Source organism: Asterias amurensis, chromosome 9 (assembly GCF_032118995.1).
Source record: "Asterias amurensis chromosome 9, ASM3211899v1".
Lineage (NCBI taxonomy): Eukaryota > Metazoa > Echinodermata > Asteroidea > Forcipulatida > Asteriidae > Asterias > Asterias amurensis.
In genome coordinates, this window is record NC_092656.1 from 20315135 (window position 1) to 20334933 (window position 19799).

General features: G+C 38.9%; 1 protein-coding gene across 3 annotated transcripts; it reads right to left on the reverse strand.

The window, feature by feature from the left end:
• Positions 1 to 655: 655 nt before the first annotated feature.
• Positions 656 to 15950, reverse strand: LOC139942161 (sodium/potassium/calcium exchanger 5-like). 3 transcript variants are annotated; one of them, XM_071938897.1, is made up of 11 exons: positions 15774 to 15950; positions 14613 to 14718; positions 11949 to 12326; positions 10044 to 10241; positions 8890 to 8973; positions 8423 to 8526; positions 6106 to 6206; positions 5657 to 5913; positions 4407 to 4628; positions 3508 to 3609; positions 656 to 2832 (listed from the first exon to the last, which is right to left on the reverse strand). In XM_071938897.1, the coding sequence occupies exons 3-11, from the start codon at positions 12199 to 12201 to the stop codon at positions 2489 to 2491; spliced, it is 1665 nt and encodes a 554-aa protein (XP_071794998.1). In that variant the 5' UTR covers positions 12202 to 12326; positions 14613 to 14718; positions 15774 to 15950; the 3' UTR covers positions 656 to 2488. The 3 variants fall into 3 exon arrangements, with proteins under 3 accessions (XP_071794998.1, XP_071794999.1, XP_071794996.1); XM_071938898.1 differs by lacking the exon at positions 14613 to 14718 and having other exon boundaries at positions 15759 to 15950; XM_071938895.1 differs by lacking the exon at positions 15774 to 15950 and having other exon boundaries at positions 14613 to 15705.
• Between the last annotated feature and the right edge of the window lie 3849 nt (positions 15951 to 19799).

Sequence of the window (19799 nt, forward strand, 5' to 3'; positions counted from 1 at the left end):
CATCAGATTTTCATGGCTGAATAGAGATTATCTATACGGTTTGTTTGAGGAAAAACAAATACTTCAAGTTCATGGAACGATTTGAAAACAAAGTGGGTGACAACTGTTGGTTTATGGGGAGGAATAATTTTCAGAAAAAGAGAATAACTTAAACCAAGATCTTGACAAAATAGGGAGACCGTCAACATAGGGTTAGATAGCTCAGTTGGTAAAGCACTGGACATAATAGATGTTAAATTTGCATCGGGGATAAAGAAGATTAATTTTGGTTTTTTTTTTTTTTTTTTTTTACCCATACACCGATGTGTGTTAGCACTGTATACTCAGTACTTTCCCGAGTCCTGTGAAAAAATATCACAGGCATGTTACTCGGGTGGGATTCGAACCCACGACCCTTGCAATTCTAGAGCAGTGTCTTACCAACTAGACTACCGAGGTTGCCCAGCAGCTAGAGGCAGTTCGAATCCTATGTTTTGGCAGCGGGTACCGCAACGATATAATAGATGTTAAATTTGCATCGGGGATAAAGAAGATTAATTTTGGTTAATCTGGAGGTTGTTGGTTCGAGTCCCACTCTCTCGTCAATTTTCTTGTCAAAACCAAATAAATTAAAACAGATGATAAATTCGAGATGAAACAAGTTGTATTTCTCTTTGTTTTATTATTAATAATAACAATTATTATAATGGTTTTTAGGGGGTATCAAAACAAGCTTGTTTATAATTAGATTGGATGTACTATGAAACACTGCCAAAAGAATTCTGGTTATATTTGTAACCGAACACACAATAATATTAACAATATCAAAGTGTTATATAGCAAACAAGGTACTCAAGGCGCTGAGTATATACAAACTTTCAGAATGATAGGTAATTGCAGTGATGAATTTTGAGACCCAATTATTTAGCACCTTATAGGGGTTTACAAGGTGCTACGGCGCATACAGCCGCCAAAGCCAGGAACACCGGGGCGAACCCCTTCTCATTTCGATAAGTGCCCTGCAGCCGATTTCACGAAAAGCTAGGATTAATCCTATCTCGAGTTAGGACGAGTAACTCGTCCTAACTTAGGATTAATCTTAATGTCTGCATGCCACAGTGCAGGGTTGGGACTCGTCCTAATTAAGTTAGGAAGAGTTTGGTGAAATCGACGGCTGGGTTCTTTTACATGCGTTACACAACACATGGGACCAACGGCTTTACGTCCCGTCCGAAGGACGAAGCAATGGTTAAGTGTCACGGCTGGGGATTCAAACCCACACTCTGCTGATCAGAAACATCAGAGTAACCTACCAAACAGTTCAGCTTTGAGTGCACACAATTTTGAAAGGTTTACAGTTGATTCAAGGTGTTTGTTTACCATTTACTTGTATTTTTTCCATTTGCAAGACAAAATATTAGCAATAACTGCAACTTGGTGGTTTTTGAAAATCAAACTTCCTGCCCTATGAAAGTGTTTGTGGATTAACACATTTCTCTGGTGAGTCCTGAGTTAAAGAAACCTTTTCCCCACAAATCACATACAGAAGTTATTTAAAATAACAAAAGTTGTTCAAACTTAAAAGTGAATATGTCCAAACAGAAACATTTTAAAGAACGAAACAAGCCAAATTTATGGAAGAACGTTTGAGGAAAAAAATACCCTAAAAGTAATATGGGATTGAACAAAGAAAATTGACTTAATAAACAAATAAACACAAACAAGAAGTCGCCAAGTCCCCTCATAAAGTTTAAGTTACTTCGTTGGACTTCGTATAGCAGTTCTTGGAATGCATAACTAAACAACAAGTGTAAACAATTATTTTTGTTTGAAACATAATATATACATACAGTGGGTGGGAAACATTACAAATATAATATTGTCCGTGTACTTTTAAAACATAGGTGTAAAAAAATAGATATATAATGAAAGGAATACAAAACTTAACGGGAGACTTTTGGGACGCTTGGTGGCAGCAGACTTACCGGGTAAAATCCATTGTTTTCGGTAATATGCGCATGCACAGAACTACGTAAACACTGGAGATTACCTGGTAAGTCTGCTGCCACCTAGCGTCCCAAAGGTTCCCAAATGATTGGCACATGAACGCACTCAGTGCAAAGATAAACAATCCACTGTGGCTACGGCTGCAATGGTAGTATTAGAATTAAGGCAGTTAGCTTGCCACAGCCCCAGCCAGACTAATCCACTCATTGACTCTTCAGACATGGCATCGCTCTACTCATCGGCTTGCTATACTTGCTATAGACCTTTATCACACAGTCACCGTCTTGTTCGTGTTCCCCGTTCCCATTACAGTAATGATTGCTAACTTTCATAACGCAAACATGGGACCAGACTATTATTTCGCCAAGCCTCAGTTTGGTTACAATGAGTTGGAATGGAGTAAAATCAAGACGGCCACACCGTGATGAAGGTCTATTAGTCTCCATCCTTCCAGTTCAAGTTGCCCACAGAAAAAGGCCATCTTTATATCTCTATAAAATGTCTATACATGTATCACAGAGCGTGGACATTGCGGTAGCACAAGACCCTTAATGATGACATTCATCTCAAGTAAGATTGCAGGAACCACAAAGACAATATACAAAACAATAAACACGACACCATTCGCTTTGTTCAGCCTGAAAGAGCTGACTTTGATAAGTAGGAGTGCAGCAACCACAGTGACGAGCAGCATGCCGACGATCGCCGTCAGGCCGTCGCTGTAGGTCTGTACGGGGCTGCCGCGGTGCACAAAGGTAGAGTGACAGAACCACGGGAGCCCGAGGCCAAGTAAGATATCAAAGATGTTGCTGCCGATGGAGTGTGAGATTGCCATGTCACCGTAGCCTATGGGAAGAAGTTCGAGAAAACTTGATACTCTTTAAAACTACAAACAAAGAGATGTACAGAAATGTATGCCGGAATCGTATGCCGGATTTTTTTTTTTTTAATATAGAACCGGTATGTTAATCCGGAGGTCGTTGATTCAAGTCCCGCTCCAGTAAATTTGACTTTGTTTAAACCAAAACTATTTAAAATTTACCCATCCAGTTGCCCTTGTGGTTTATTTATTGATATTTAATAATAGAAAGTCGCATCCCTTAAAGGAACACGTTGCCTTGGATTGGACGAGTTGGTCTATAAAAAGCGTTTGAAACCGTTTGTTATGGAATGTATATGGTTAGAAAGATGTTTTAAAAGTAGAATATAATAATCCACACAAGTATCTCTCAAAATTGCACGGTTTTCTTTTTACGTCGCGAACTATCACGGTCGGCCATTTATGGGGGTCAAAATTTTGACTCCCATAAATGGCCGACCGTGTTTTTGGACGAGGTAAAAAGAAAACCACGCAATTTCGAGGCATATTTGTGTAGATCATTGTATTCTACTTTTACATCATCTTTCTAACCATATGCATTTTATAATAAACGGTCAAAAAACGCTTTTCAAAGACCAACTCGACCGATCCAAGGCAAATCTTTCTCTGTTTAAACCCAAACCGAACTGAATAAAACCTACCGTTTCTTGCTGCAATGACACTGAGAATAGTATCGGGCGTACTGGAGCCGGCTGCTAGTAGAGTTAGCCCCATCACTGCATCGGGCAATGAAAGCACATAACCTGGGAGAGAATGTACACTACTATTAGTCTGGAGAGCTTTGTAAATGTTCTGAATGTAGATGGCGGTGAGTTATTTAAAACAGGAGATGATACATTTTCCATCCCCTGCCGTTTTGCTCGTGGCTGGAGCAACTTGCCTACTGACCTTGTTAACGATTTCATATGTGCCCCCTTACAGGAATTTTTATCTAAGCTCAAAAACCAATTTGATGTATAGACTGGCTTTTTAAAGTTCATGTTTTGCTCGTTTGCCTTTTTTGTTCATTCATTCATTCATTCATAATTGGTTTATTATTTTAAAAACAAATTCCCATGGCGACCGGAGGTCGAATTACAGGAAAATATACAGAGATTAAAAAATAAGAAACAATCACACTATTTCACATTATTTGAGAAATAATTGATTAAGGGAAGACAAATATTTACAATGTATAAAATAAATTGTTCTGAAAGTTGCGGGGAAAAAAAACTGGATAAAAAATATTGCTGGCAAAGTCAAAGGGCGCATAAAAAGCTGCATTCTATTGCAAATCATTTATTAAAAAGGCGTGTTTTTATAATGTGTGCGTTCTTGCTTTAGAAGGCAAGTGATGCGAGCATGTTGTTGTTATTGTTTTGTTCTGAAAGTTGCGGGAAAAAACTGGATAAAAAATGTTGCTGGCACAGTCAAAGGGCGCATAAAAAGCTGCATTCTATTGCAAATCATTTATTAAAAAGGCGTGTTCTTATAATGTGTGCGTTCTTGCTTTAGAAGGCAAGTGATGCGAGCATGTTGTTATTGTTTTAGTACAACTCACCAAGTATCGTCACCATCCACACTAACACATAAGTCACTAAACCGATCCAGACCAGGGCCAACACGAAGGTCAAAGGGTACCATCTATGCCATCGTTTCAGAGAACAATTGGGTATTGTTAAATAGAACAAAAGGGAGGCAGGGAAGCCCATCACCCAGATGAATCGTTGCGGGCCTCCGGACGGTAGGATGAAAGGCGACAGGGTGTTCGTTTCTTCATCTCCTATGAAATTAAGGGGAAAACACATTTAAAAGAATATATATTTTTTTTAATATAAAATCTTCGAACAAGACCCGGGGTTGCCCAAGGAAGTATACAAGTTTAAAAACTGTCATTAAAAGATGTGTCTTCAACAAGCCCCCGTGTCAATGTTCTTTGTGGCTTTTTTTTAAATGATTGTTAGAATAAAAACTAACTTGATAACGAGCAATGGAAAGCTGTTGATAGTGTAAAACATTGTGAGAAACGGCTCCTTCTGAAGTTATACGTATTTTGATAAAAGAGGTTTGTTCTCACTCAAATAAAAGACTTCGGGACTGAGACCCTTTTTATAGGCAACAGACATCATTATTCTCTCGCAACTTCGATGACTAATCGGGTCAAAATTGTCCACAGATTTGTTACTTTATGCATACGTTGGGGTGGGATACAGAAAGTGAGGATATTGGTGTTTAACAACTATCGAAGGTGTCCAGTGCCTTTATAGTCAAGACAATGTTTATAGTAATGATGTAAAAACAAGTAGGATTTGAAACTTTGCATGGTGGAAAAACGAAGGTTTGCGGTAACACCATGTAGTTATAATCTCTATTGAGTTGAGGTGGTTCTGAAAAAGAACCGTATGTTTCAACTCGACGTTTCGATCAGTATGCCCTGATCGTCTTCTGGATAAAAAAACAGAGGAAGGGTAAAACGCCCTCAAATATTTGCTGCCTTATGGAGTCTTATAACAAAAGGGAAAGTAACGAACAATGGTCTCCATTAGACCCAGTAACTGGGGCGCTGTATTCCTTTTTCGAAATTTTGATATTTTCTGCCAGAATGTCAAAATTCCAAAAAAGGAATACAGAGCCCCAGTTACTGGATCTAGGTCTCCATAGGGAAGTTTTAAAGGGAGTGTTTGCTACACAAGGAGTTTTTTGTACAAAGTCTTTGAGGGATAGTAACTACATGGACAAAGGAAAGAACAATAGATGTCTCCACATGCGGATGCAGAAACGGGAACGTTAGTTTCCTGGTTTGTCATATACCTTCGCTTTCTGATGTGCTACCTTCTTGCCCGTCTGTCTCTTGAGAAGAGTTGATGTTCTCATAAGACGAGCCTACTGCCGTCTTCTCGGTAGGTTTCTCGGTGGGTTTTTCATTCACGATGCGTTGCTCCTCCTCGTCATCTTCGTGTCTCGTAACACAAGCTGAAAATTTTTCGACTTGTCGCTTGATCACTGGGTCAAAGTACAAGAAGACGAGGTAGGCTGTGTATACTATGAGAAAAACCATGGACTCGTACCTATAGAGTGGGTAAAGGACATTATTTTATGTATAATCTAATCTTAGCGTTAGCGTATTAAAGGGGCTCAACTCGTAAAATACGGACATTTTGCGCAAAATAGTCACGACGTAGGCAAGTATTCACCCTCTTATAATTTCGTTAACACAAATCACAGTTTGTACCCCAGGGATAAACCGCTCCTTTACTTACCAGTGAACTTCATTGTCTAGTATAACCAATGCAAGGCAAAAAATGCATACACAGTACCACAAGGAGTCACGAGCAAGCGGCCATTTTGTCAGGTAGACGGTCTGAAAGTAAAACAAAATGGACGAACAGACATAATCAATTCGCTTATCAAATAAAGCTGTTTTTGCTAAGTGTAACACACCTTTTGTAAAGTCAGATTGTTCGCTTTTTGATGATTGTGTATCACCTGATTAAATATCACCCTAAACATAAATCTGACCTGCATACCATAATATCTGACCTGCATACCATAATATCTGACCTGCATACCATAATATCTGACCTGCATACCATAATATATGACCTGCATACCATAATATCGTGGAAGTTGATGCCGAGACTTACTACAACAGGACACTTCCACACACGTGTTTGACCATTACCATGGGTGCGTTTGTTTAGCTTCCCTGGGTCGACCCGGGTGTGTGGTGGATTTTTTTATAGGACGAACGTGGGTAATTATCTGCACACGTTCGTCCTGGAAAAAGAAAACGCCACACACTGGGGTCGACTCGGGGAAGCTAAACGAACGCACCCATAGAGGACACCTATTGGGTGCGTTCGTTTAGCCTTACTGGGACGACCCCAATGTGTGTTTTTTCCCAGGACGAACGTTTGCAGATAATTACCCACGATCGTCCAGGGGAAAAAACACGCCACACACGGGGGTCGACCCAGGGAAGCTAAACGAACGCATCCATATATTGAAACATACACAACTAACTAGTGATCATGAGGGCCCATGACAACAAAGAACCGACTAGTGTGAGGACTTGACTGTCCCTGTTGAAAAACTCCCTCGGAGGGTAGGCCATACAAACCCACGGTATACATGTGTATAATTTGATATCTCCATTTTAGTTGGTGTTCGATTTGTGTCATGGTGTGTCCCCCTCTCCCGTTTTTCTTCATTGTGTCCCACGAATCTCGGTAATTCTGCCAAGTGTTTTAAGTTCCTACATAACATGGACCTCTTTTTCTCATGAGGTTTCACACTCCGTAGTAAGGCTTAAAAGCCGGGTAATCAATGGTGATTGATATTATAATGAAAGATACAAGCAACATCACATGTGAAAGTTTCAGCTACATACAGTATCGACTTGCTGGGAAACTTTGAAGCACGAAACTGTCGCGATATTTTTAGAAAAAAAAATTAGCGAGGCCGTTGACAGCGCCACCAACCGCATCTCTGGACACAGCTTTCGCTAATGGACCACCAATACTCAGAAATCTAAGAAAGGATTCATGCGTAATTTGTATTTTTTAATCAAATGTTTTTGGGGTGAAACATATAAATCCAAACTAAATTACTTCGACAATAATCCTTTCTCAGAATAGATTTTACTAACATCCACAGCTGCATTGCTCATAGCCTTATTTACAGTAATTAAGTTTTGGAGTAGGCCCTATTTATAGGCCTATTTAAATATATATGACGCTAAACCCAAAGAGAAAGGACTTTGTGTGTACCTGCATCATACAGAATTAATCATACATTTTCCTTCACTTGAAATACTCATTTTTTGCCATATAGGCCTACCAGCACATGTTAAGTAAAGTAGACCTAGCCAAGTGCGTTCTAGTCGTGTGATAAGGGTTAGGCTACAATAATATTTATACTCCCATTTGCCAAAAATACCCACACGTGCACAATGTGAAAACAATTCAAATGAAGACAACAAGAAACCGTTATTTGAGACTGCACGATTGCACTTGTTATACTGTAGGAAGAAAGGCGCACTCAAAACTTGGTCAGCTGTTTTTTTTACGGTAATTTAAATTTTCTGGTAATTATGATGTCATGTAAGTTGTCTCACATGACAGTATATCCTATAGAACAGGAAGTTCCCTGACAGGAAATGCAGTAGTATAGAAAGGTCAATAATTTTTTTGTAAACACGGCCTATATTATAAATCTCATCAAACTAGTTTCCGGTTAATATGTACACATTATTTATACTATTGCAATGAAACAGAAGAAAATAGAAAGGCCACTATTTTGTTGTCGTAATCAGGGCCCTGCATTTAAATTTTCATCGAGCTTGTGTCCGGTTTTTCACACACCCCCGACCTAAACAGAAAATACAAAAAGAGCTGGTCTTTGATCAATAAAGCAAGCCTGTAAAGCATCTTGTAATTTGACGTTCTTTCTTGGTGGTGTGATTTTCGGCACTGAGGGATTTTCAAAATGATCTCCAGAAAGAAACTCAGTTGTAATTTAACTGATGGCCATTTTCAAGATTAAGATATTGCAATAAATAACGTTGGAGCCACCCACCTGTCCCGCTAGAAGGCCGCAAAGCCCCACCACACATAGGATGTTAAACACAGCTGAGCCGATCACTGTACCAACTCCAATGTTTCCTTTGGCGATGAACACCCCTATAACATGAAAATGGTTTAATTGCTGTTATTACACCTTGCATGTCTGCCTGTCTGTCTATCTGTCTGTCTTAATGATCTTCCCAACAAGTAAAGGGGATAATATAAACGCCAAGCTGGAAACAACAAATATCTCATACAAACATTTAGTCAGTCTAGAACTGACAACCACAAGGTTGTGGATCCGAATCATACCAAGCTAATCGCTCATTTAACAATGAATAATATATGTGTGCGAATCTATGGAAAAATACAAACGCCTTATAAACATAATACAATATTTTAACAGAAGTGTATAGCTATTTTAACATGATTCAACAGCTAGGGCATTAACTGTGAAAACATAATTAAAAATATATTCACCAAAAATGGAAGTGAAAAGCTCTGGAGCCGATCCTCCAATGGCCATAAACGATGCACCAGCAACATCCTCCGATAGGTTAAGAGCTGAAGTTTAGTAAAATAGAAGAAGCAGAAAAATAAAAAATATGACAATTTCATTGAAGAGGCACTTTATTTTGTGCATGTCTTAAATACATCGGAGGACACAGATACCATGCCCTCCATTGCCCTGGTCTTGGCCTTGCTGCCCCCTTTAAAGTGTTACACAGAATTTAAGATTTTGTTGTGGAAGATATTCCTGATTTGGTTCACAGGCCATACAAAGCCCTTTGCAAAATGAAAACGGCCTTGCCCTCTCACCAAATGACAGCCAAGGCCTGTTGGCGACAACAATAATAATGTTGGCCTAATGATAACGATCTGCTTGCTTCCTTTGAATGAAGGTACTGTATACGGAAAACAAAATTGGTACAACCATGAAGGTAGACAACAGACTCTGGAGTCAGTCCACATAATAGTACACCACCCCTATTAAAGAGTTGTTAAAACTGCCTATACATAAAGTCGTTAATAAAAACACACGAAAGAAAACAAAACCAACCAACAATTTGTTTGAGTATTATTCGAAAAAAAAAGAAAAAAAAAATCATAGCTAGCATGCTAGTCTGTTCTTAAAGCAAATCAGCACTCTGGTGACATGTTTATAAAACAGTTGTTTAACCATTGTAATTCAGTGGAACACACCTTTGATTTTAAAGTAAACACCGAAACAGCCTGACAGTCTGGATACTGAACTGAATTCTTCATGTACAGGAAAATCCACACAACTTCTCTTTATACTTGAATGTCTCCTCTGACCTTATTGTTCTGTTACTAGGTACTTTTAACCTCTGGGTGGACGTGGGTGCGGCACATGCAGTTATTTTAGCGAGGGCCCAAATATTTGGTCAGGTACCCGGATAGGATTTCAAACTTGCAACATTCAATTTTCTGCAGTAAATATTAACAAGTGGAACTTGCCTTTATATAGCTTAAAAATTGCCCTATCTTTCAAAGTGCCTTACTTTATTTAATATACTAAAATTTTGGATTAAAAGAAATGAGTTTTTAAATTTTTATTTTGATCTTAAATTTTTAGTCTGGTGCTCATTAGACTTTGGCTCATTATACATTACCTGAACACAGTGTCTCTAGTGAAGGCATGAAGTAGCTATCACACACCAACGCCAGGACACCAAACAAGTAGCAGACAACAGCAAAGTTGATGAGCAAACCGCCGTGACGCAACACGTCTAAGCTCATCACATTTGGCGGGAAGTTGTCGATGCTGGGCGGGGTGCAGTTGAAATCATATGACGGAGAGAGCGTGGTTGCTTTATGCGGGAAAAGAAAAATAAATATGTTAAAACAGGGTAGCTTGTTGCAAAGGAAAACAAATCTCGCTTGAAAATATTTTTTTTGGTCAATGTTCTTGTATGTGTGCACAAACGAGGTTATTTCTCGTATGCTACTAAATTTTGGTGTTCATTATTTGCATGCAGTGCAGTTGGTTCAAACCAACTTTTCCAGTTAAACAATTTACTTTAGTATAAAGCAAAATGTTAACGGAACATTATAGTACTCGGTAATGCTGCAAGCTATGCTTAATATATATTTCGAAAATAGTTATAAATGAGACCAAACGTCGTTTGACAAATTACAATCATTGGGGGAATTAGTTTAAAGGGAAGGTACACGTTTGGTAATATCTCAAAACAAATATTAACTTAAAAACTGACTTGGTAGTGAACATTGGAGAGCTGTTGATAGTATATAAATAAAACATTGTGGGAAACGGCGCCCTCTGAAGTAGCATAAGTTTTGAAACAGAGGTAATTTCTCACTAAAATAATAAAAGACTTCTAGCTAGAAGTCTTTTATTCCTATCTGAAAGCACACAAAATTCATCCAACAAGGATGTTTTTTTTCTTCATAATTTGCTCTCAACTCCGATGACCCATTGAGCTCAAATTTTCACAGGGTTGTTATTTTACGCATATGTTGAGATGCACCTAGTGAGAACACTGGTCTTTGACAATTACCAATAGTGTACCTTAAGTCAGAGAATAAATAGACTCTTAAGTGTAGAATCGTGACTACAGTGTACTAGCTTTCGATAGGTACATTCTATCTAATCCACGAACAACAAAATCCCCTCAACCGCTAAAGTAACCCTGAAAAGTACAGAGTTGAAAGGGAAGTCACGAATTCTTGTGCACTCAAGCACGGACACTAATATAGCTAGCTTTTTATAGTCACGAAAATGGCTTTTCATGGTGTATGACCTTTTCACATTATGTAACACCCTTGTATAATTATGGGTAATTATCTGCACACGTTTGTCCTGGATTTTGTTTTTGGCCACACACCGGGGTCGACCTAGGGAAGTTAAACGAACGCACACATTAATAGTTCCAGGTGCCTGTTCCCTGCCACCACCCTCACACCCAGTTTTACCCAAAAGGAATAATTTATATCGTCTTGAGTAAATTAGATTATAAAAGCCAAAATATATTACATATATTACGAATGAAGAAGTGGTTTACCAGGATACGGAAATGTTTTAAAATACCTGTCCTGTATACATCCAGTCAACCTTTTTGACCTTAAATAACGGAGATAAAGCGGCAGCCATGTTTGCTTCCACATGACACCTTTGGTCAATATTGTCATAGACCATAGTCTCACTCGGTGTATCCAAAAACACATGCATACAATCATAAATCAGTGAAAATGTGAACTCAATTGGTCGTCGAAGAAAAGAAGGCACACTTGTTGCACAAATCTGTGCTTTTCGATACCTAAAAAAAGCCTGAGTAATACAATAGTTGAGTATAGGAAGTTACCTTTTTCTGAAGAAAACAAAACTACGTTACTTCTTCAGAGTGGGGCCGTTTCTCACAATGTGTTATACTATCAGCAGCTCCCCATTGCTTTTTACCAAGAAGTTTTATGCTAACAGTTACTTTGAGTAATTTCGAATAGTGTCCATGCCTTTAAGGACACATAAAATAGGACTTATACAATAACATAACTCTTACCGATTATTGGTCCAGTCGTTTGCAAGAGTCCAGTAGCGGCCTCACCGCCCACTCCACGCCTCGAAACACGGCGTGCCTTCTGGTCGTCTTTAGTCCCATCTGGTAGAACCGCATCAGTGTCCACGGACAATGTTATCAAAATAGCAGTCGCAGCCAGCAACAGTGCGAGAAAACTTGCCGAGAAAGCCACCATGCCACAGACAGTTCTCCCCCGCCGTAGTCCACGGTACGGGGAGCCCCCGGTGGGAGTCATGTTGTTGCTCGGGTGGGTTGGGGTTGTGTAACTACCGTAGTTTATCCAGGGTGACGACTTCACTGTGATGCAAGATTGTCCAATAATGGCCCAGTAAGTGCTTCAACAGGCCCACCTCCTACAAGCTGAAATAAGTCAAACTCTTCTGCATAATTGCTTCCTGTTTTTTTTATAATGTGCATTTCTTTAACGCTCTATATGTTGTTGTTGTTTTGTGATTTTACCCCACTCTACTGGTTTCAATAAAAACATTTGCATTTCTATGGTGTCCATAATAGGAACACAATCGACCGTGAAAAAAAACTGTGAGACTCGCTCAAATATTTAATTGGTTTATTACGGTATACATGAGCGAATAGGTCACGTTGTTGACTTTGTTCTGATCGGGCAAACGAAGTGTTCAAAGGGATGTGACGTAGTAGTTCGAGTGAAGTACGAGGTTTGAACCTGTAGTCAAGGTTGTTGACACCTGTTAAAGCAGTTGTGGAAGTTATGAAAGTAGCATGAAATGTCAAAGTGTTTTTTGTTTTTTTGTTTTTGTGTGTGTGTGTTTTTTTTTGTGTGTGTTTTTTTTTTTTTGGGGGGGGGGGGGGTAGAGCGGACAAAATGGTCAAAGGGAGTATTTTGTGTTATCATAGCCATGAGTTATAGGCCTTGAATAGGTTTGGTAAATGCCAAATACAATTATTCTTACTTGTAGGCCTATCCCTTTTTTAACAAACATGAAAATTGTTTTTTACATAATAAGAGTCTTATTCGTCAACAAATTGCAAGAGAATGAAATCACCGTTGTTGCCTAACTCTGTGTGCTCTCTATGCAACACAAAAGGCTTTCAGCTGAGTGTATTATTAGTATTATTATTCACTGAGTGCGAAATTAATACCTCTTTCTCAAAAACTACGTTACTTTAGAGGGAGCCGTTTCTCACAAGTGTGTTGTACTATCGACACCGATCGTGTCCATGCCTTTAAAGGCAGTGGACACTATTGGTAATTGTCAAAGACTAGCGTTCACAGTTGGTATATCTTAACATATGCATAAAATAACAAACGTGTGAAAATTTGAGCCCAATCGGTCATCGAACTTGCGAAATAATAATGAAAGAAAAAAAACCCCATTGTCATCACACGAAGTTGTGTGCGTTTAGATGGTTGATTTCGAGACCTCAAGTTCTAAATCTGAGGTCTCGAAATCAAATTCGTGGAAAATTATGGCACTTCAGAGGGAGCCGTTTCTCACTATGTTTTATTCCATCAACCTCTCCCCATCTCTCGCCAGCAAGAAAGGGTTTTATGCCAATAATTATGGTGAGTAATTACCATTAGTGGCAACTGCCTATAACAGCAGTTGTGGAAGTTATAAAAGTAGCCCGTTTTGTCATGTGCTCTCCCAGGAAAAAATTCCCATTGAAAAAAATCAATGGGATTTAATGGGATCCCATTGAAAATTTGAATGGGATTAATGGGATACAATGGGATTGGGGTGGAATTTGGGACATATTCAACCGGATCTAATGGGATCCACAGGGGATCCCATTGAATCCCATTGAAACAATGGGATCCCGTTGAATCCCATTCAAAATATCAATGGGACTCAATGGGAATTTTTTCCTGGGCTTCTTTGGTAAAGTCAACTGGAAGTGGTATTTTGTCAAAATAAAGCTTTTATCAATTAATTTGTTTTGATGAGTGGAATGTATGAATTAGCAGTTTACTAAGGTTCTAAAAAAATAGTTTCCATTTCATTCACAAATTTAAAAGTTGCCCGACCCAAGAGTGTTTTGCTGCACAGCGCTTGAAAAGACGTCGGACCGGACCACTTCGCAAACTGACCCCATCTTTAGTTGTTTTGCTTCATTCATTCAGTGTTCGATCGAGGAAAAGTCTGCCTCGATTGACGTCACAAAAAGGGTAGGCCCCAACAATTTTATATATTTTTTATGAATTAACCAACCTTTCATTGAAATTTGGGTGGTGCAAGAAAAATAGTGAAAAACCGAAAAAGGAGAAAATAAAACTAACAATAGTCAAGCCATAGATACACATGTTGTTACCGTAAACCTACATTGATACCTTACCATTCAATGCCTTAAGTTCCATGTACACTGTATATGTATTAAAGCTTATTCAATACACTACTTGAAACTTGGGGGTGAGTGGGTCAAAACAATTTTGGGGGAAAAAATCTACTACGAATTGACCCCAAGTAAACATTGAGGCGACTCAATTCAATACTTAACCCATAATCGTGACCCGATGGGTGGATGTTGAGAGAAAGGATTTTATTCTTAGTAAAAATGGGATAACAAAAAAAAATCGATATTTGGGGTGAGTTGAATTTTGGACTTAAAAGAAATTGACCATGAATGGAACCCCAAGTAAACATTACAGCAATTCAAGCCAACACTTACCCAAACGCGTGACTCAATGGAAGGAAATGGTTGAAGCAAAGGCGCACCCTGAAACCAGTCTGGGCAGCATGCAGTTGGATTGTGAACTCAACCAGCAGGGATAAAGCTTTATGAGTGAAATTTGTGCTATGAATACATGCCCGTATAAAGATCAATCACACGTGAGAAAACAAAAATGAATACAATTAAATCTGGTCACTGCTGGTACTTTTAAGGTGATATACAGGTTGGGTAGAGCTGACAGAACAACCACAGGCAGTGTTCATTCACTGTGTCACCACTGACCAATAATAAACATGAAATAACAAACCTTTGAATCTTGGACAAAAAACTAATATTACCAGCCTCCAAATCCAAGAGAAAAGAGTGAAACCTTGACAATTATTCACACTGTAGCCGAAATCACCTGAGGTACAGTTTTTTGAGGTACAGTTTTCTCGAGTTAAGCTTCATTTCAGAGAACAAAACTATTTTGCCGAAAAGAACTGTTCAAGTGTGAACTTCATATCAGTAAGGTTTCAGACAAAAAATTGACAATGGTATTTTTGGTACCCTTTATCAATATTTGGTATTAAACCTTTTAAAGGCAGCGCATACAGTAGTCTATTTACGGGTTCCACCCGTATCCCACACCGACCCCGCATGTTTATCACATCGATAATCAAAATGTTGATGCGATTTCAGTTTCAAAGTAATGGAATTCCAATTTTTTATTTGGCCTTGATTTCAGAAACGCATATAATTAACTAGCCAAAGTAGATTAATCTCTGTTCACAATGAAGAGGTAGTCCAGCAGTGAAAAAGCCATGTAGCTATATATTTCTATATAAATTGCTATATAAAAGGAAGTCAATTGTAGGTTTTGAGGTTTGGCATGGTGGAATAGGCCTAAGTATAACAAATATTAGTTTGTCGAAACCAGTGTTGGTTTTGAAAAGAACCGGTGGTTAACAACTCAACAGCAACAGAGTCCAGAATTCTCCTGAAGACAATCAGAGCATACTGATCGAAACGTCGAGTCTTTTTAAACACCGGTTCTTTTCAGAACCAATACTTACTCAAAAGAGATATTCACATGCTGTAATGGTAAAACAAGCGTTTGTTAAGTCAAACTAAACAAAATTGAACCCATTTGTAAATACTGACTTTTTATGAACTGACCTACTGTCCAAACAACGGTGGTATAACGTTTGAAAGAGCTGAGCAGCTGAAGTAGACGTCACAAATTTGCAAAATAGTCACGACTATGGCTATCGAAACATAATGTTGGATTCAATATACTGTTGGACAACAAGTGCAGTACGTCGCTATAGATTTTACCATTGAGTAAGGACAGAACACATTTAGATTTCGTAATGGTTTATGAATGTTACGCGTGACTTTACTTAGACTTGGTTCAAGGTCTGCGATCGTGGCTTTTATAGTCTACACGAAAGCCAATACATCTGTGGGGGCGTTTCGTGTGGCTGATGAAGAGGAATAACCTCGATCTCAGACTTGAAATCAAGTCTATACTTCATGTGTCGACCTATTAGGATTTTGACTCGTCTATATAACAGTTAAATTTACCATGGAGGAATGTAATACTATAGTCCCTTGTTTATCACTGACGGAAATGACTGTTCAGTCATGTGATTGTGACTGTGAACAAAACAGAAGAAATTGTGTTAAAGTTGTTTTGATTGAGTTGTGTGACCTATACAGTATATAATGAAAAGACGTCACTGTTACTTAAAGGGGACTTGAATACCACTAAATGCAACGTCAAATCAAACAAGATTTGGTATCCATGATTTGGATATTCATCTGAGAATTTTTGTAGAAAGAAATTGGTTTTTCAAATATTTTGTTAAGCCGTGCACAGTAAAAAAATAAAAAAAAGGTTTACTGGTAAGCTGATTCCAGAGTAGGGGCATTGGTGTCTGAATGTATTCTTAATGGGTTTACGTTGTCTTTTTCGTAGTCAGTGTGGCTATCGCAGTAATATAGTGTATGGTATACAGCTATTAGAAAAGGTAGGCCCTCAAAACAGATATAATACAAAGTCATGGAGGAATAATGTATCCATGGTTGAACCATAGAGCGTGACCGGTTGAACCTGTAACCTATTTACAATTGTTGATAGTTTATTCTTATTATTCACGCATACAAACCTTCACAAAACATCACTAAGGTTCACTGTATGGGTAAGGTCAACTTCTGAAGTATTGACCAATAACAAAGAGGATCGGCGGCTCTGATCTGAAAGAACAAACTTGAGGTAACAAATGACTGTTAAATGGGTGGTCATAAATCAATCCGCAGCACGCAAAATTCCTTTCCTTTTATCTGAAAATTATTCTTCGGTTTCCGTGCGTGACCTCTGTGTGAATATTTAATTAGTCAAAAGGGCTTCTGGAATTCTGGAATGTTCGGCCTTTTCAGAAACGTCTTAGGTCACGCATGCGAAAATCGACGAATAATTATTTTCAGATAAAAGGAAAGGCATTTTGGTGTGCTGGGGATTGATTGATGGTCACCCATCGTTATCTACAGTACGGTCATTGGACTCAGGTTTACGTCCATTCAGATTCAAGTTTATGTCCATTTAGATTCAGAACCGCCGATCCTCTGTAAATGGTGAATGCTTCAGAAGTACACCTTACCAAGTGAACCATATAGTGATGTTTTGACGGTTTGTATGCGTGAATAATAAGAATACACTATCAAAGACAATAATGGTCAATTCTTACAGGTTCAACCACAAATTATATCTGTTTAAAGGGCCTACCTTTTGTAATAGCTGTACCATACACCATATACTGTGACAGCCAAAGGCGGTCACAGACAGACACCGAAAAACCCATTAAGAATAGCTTACCCCTAATTTTTTTTCTTAACTATGCACAGCTTCAAAAAAACCATAAAGACCTCAATTTCTAACATTGTCTAAGATTTTATCTGATTGAATGGCATAAACGTTACGACTAGGCCCACTAAAGTCTTGTATCCAAATTACTTATTTATTACTCTTTGTTTCCCCTTGCTGTATGCGTTTTTGGGGTACAATCTGGTCTGTATATGCTCTATTTATTTTAAAAACTGCATGAAATACTTTTTGTTTTGTTCCTGTCTAAACGAACGTTGTTTTATCAGTATACTATAGGCCTATTACACGATAGGCCTATGGGAACATTCAACATACAATGTAAACAAAACTTAACCTAACTTCGGGACCACACCTTGCGAAACAGCATGCGTAAACATGCATGAGTCTACCACAATATCCACATGATTAGTCTTGGTTCCAAGACCATTGGTGTTGCGCGGTCACACACAACCAACGTTCCGATTATGCACGGCAAAAACTGTCCACGCTTGTAATGAACGAACGCTAGCGGGCGCTGTTTCTCTGATTTACGGATCTCACCATGTCCTGTGCTCACCATGGTCTTGGATATTTGCAAATTGAAGGCGTGGCCAGACTATGTAAATTACTTTTAATGTATGCAATATTCATATCACGTGACGAATTGAAGATGACTATTCAAACTAGATCGAGTCAAAGGTTAATATGATCGGCGGTCTATTTTTAATAATCTTTGCTCAAAGAGTGATTCCGTGGTCATTATAGGCCTATTAAAAGGAAAACAGTGAAATTTTAAGTATAGGTACCTATTCAGATTATGGATACGTGACGATTTGAAATTGTAAATAATGGTCAAAAATCGAACGTAAAATTAGCATTCAGAGAGTCCGTGTATCGGACACTGTATGGCCCCACGGCGTGGAGCAATCGGAACGTGAAATAGGCCTTGTATGGTGGCCCTGAAGGGACATCGCATATCGCAAACGTGTGCGCATACGTATGCAATGTCGTGAAACAATTCGCAAATATGTGCGCACACGAATGCAATGTCGTGAAACAATTCGCGAATATGTGCGCACACGTATGCAATGTCGTGAAACAATTCGCAAATATGTGCGCACACGTATGCAATGTCGTGAAACAATTCGCGAATATGTGCGCACACGTATGCAATGTCGTGAAACAATTCGCGAATATGTGCGCACACGTCTGCGAATATTATTTGCGATGTCGTGAATTTTATTGCATACCATGTTGCATACCTTTGAATAAAATGTCTAATGATGTGGGGGGTTTCTTTCCAACAGTGAGATAAGCGGTAGTCATTGCAGCAGTAGTCTTTGTTGTGAGGCAAGCGAGGCGTGTGGTCGTCCTTGACCTGGTGCCAAGTTCCTGGGTATACACATGCTTTACAGAGGGAGCCTGCTGTAGCGCCACAGTACTCCCTAGATCGGTAACAAATTATCCACAACTATGACATCATCCTAATGGTATGCAACATGGTATGCAATAAAATTCACGACATTGCAAAACAAATCGCACTCGTGTGCGCACATATTCACGATTTGGTTCACGAAATTGCATACGTGTGCGCACATATTCGCGATTTGTTTCACGACATTGCATACGTGTGCGCACATATTCGCGATTTGTTTCACGACATTGCATACGTGTGCGCACATATTCGCGAATTGTTTCACGACATTGCATACGTGTGCGCACATATTCGCGAATTGTTTCACGATATTGTATACGTGTGCGCATATATTCGCGATTTGTTTCGCGACATTGCATTCGTGTGCGCACACGTTTGCGTTATGCGATGTCCCTTCGGGGCCACCATAGCCTTGTGGAATATCACGTACCGCCCATGCCGTGTCTCGTGGGGGTTGGAGGTGTTAAATCCCAGGCGCTATGAACTCCCAGCTTGCGGGTGTCGAATCCGTTGTTTCTTATGATCGCAACGTTCCAATATGCTCCATTTTAATTCATGGCCCCTAATTTCTTTTTGTTATGAGTTTTCAGGTAATTTTGATGATGTCAAAACGTAGGAATATCGCATATTGTTATATTGACAGTGTTATTGTGTGAGTAGGTTAAAAAAATTATGAGAATTTTTTATAAAAGGTTTAAATAAAAATAATGCTAAAACAAAATTCCCTCAAAGCATAATTTTGTCAAACAAAGTATTATTTTTTTAATTCTGTGAATGAAGAGTTATTTTTGAGGTAATGATTAAACTGGGCAACTAGTGGAATTTAATGACCCGACTATTCGCCTCAAATAACTGGGAGTTGAATAGCAGTAGTCGCCGCTGGACAAGCAATCAAAACTCGAAA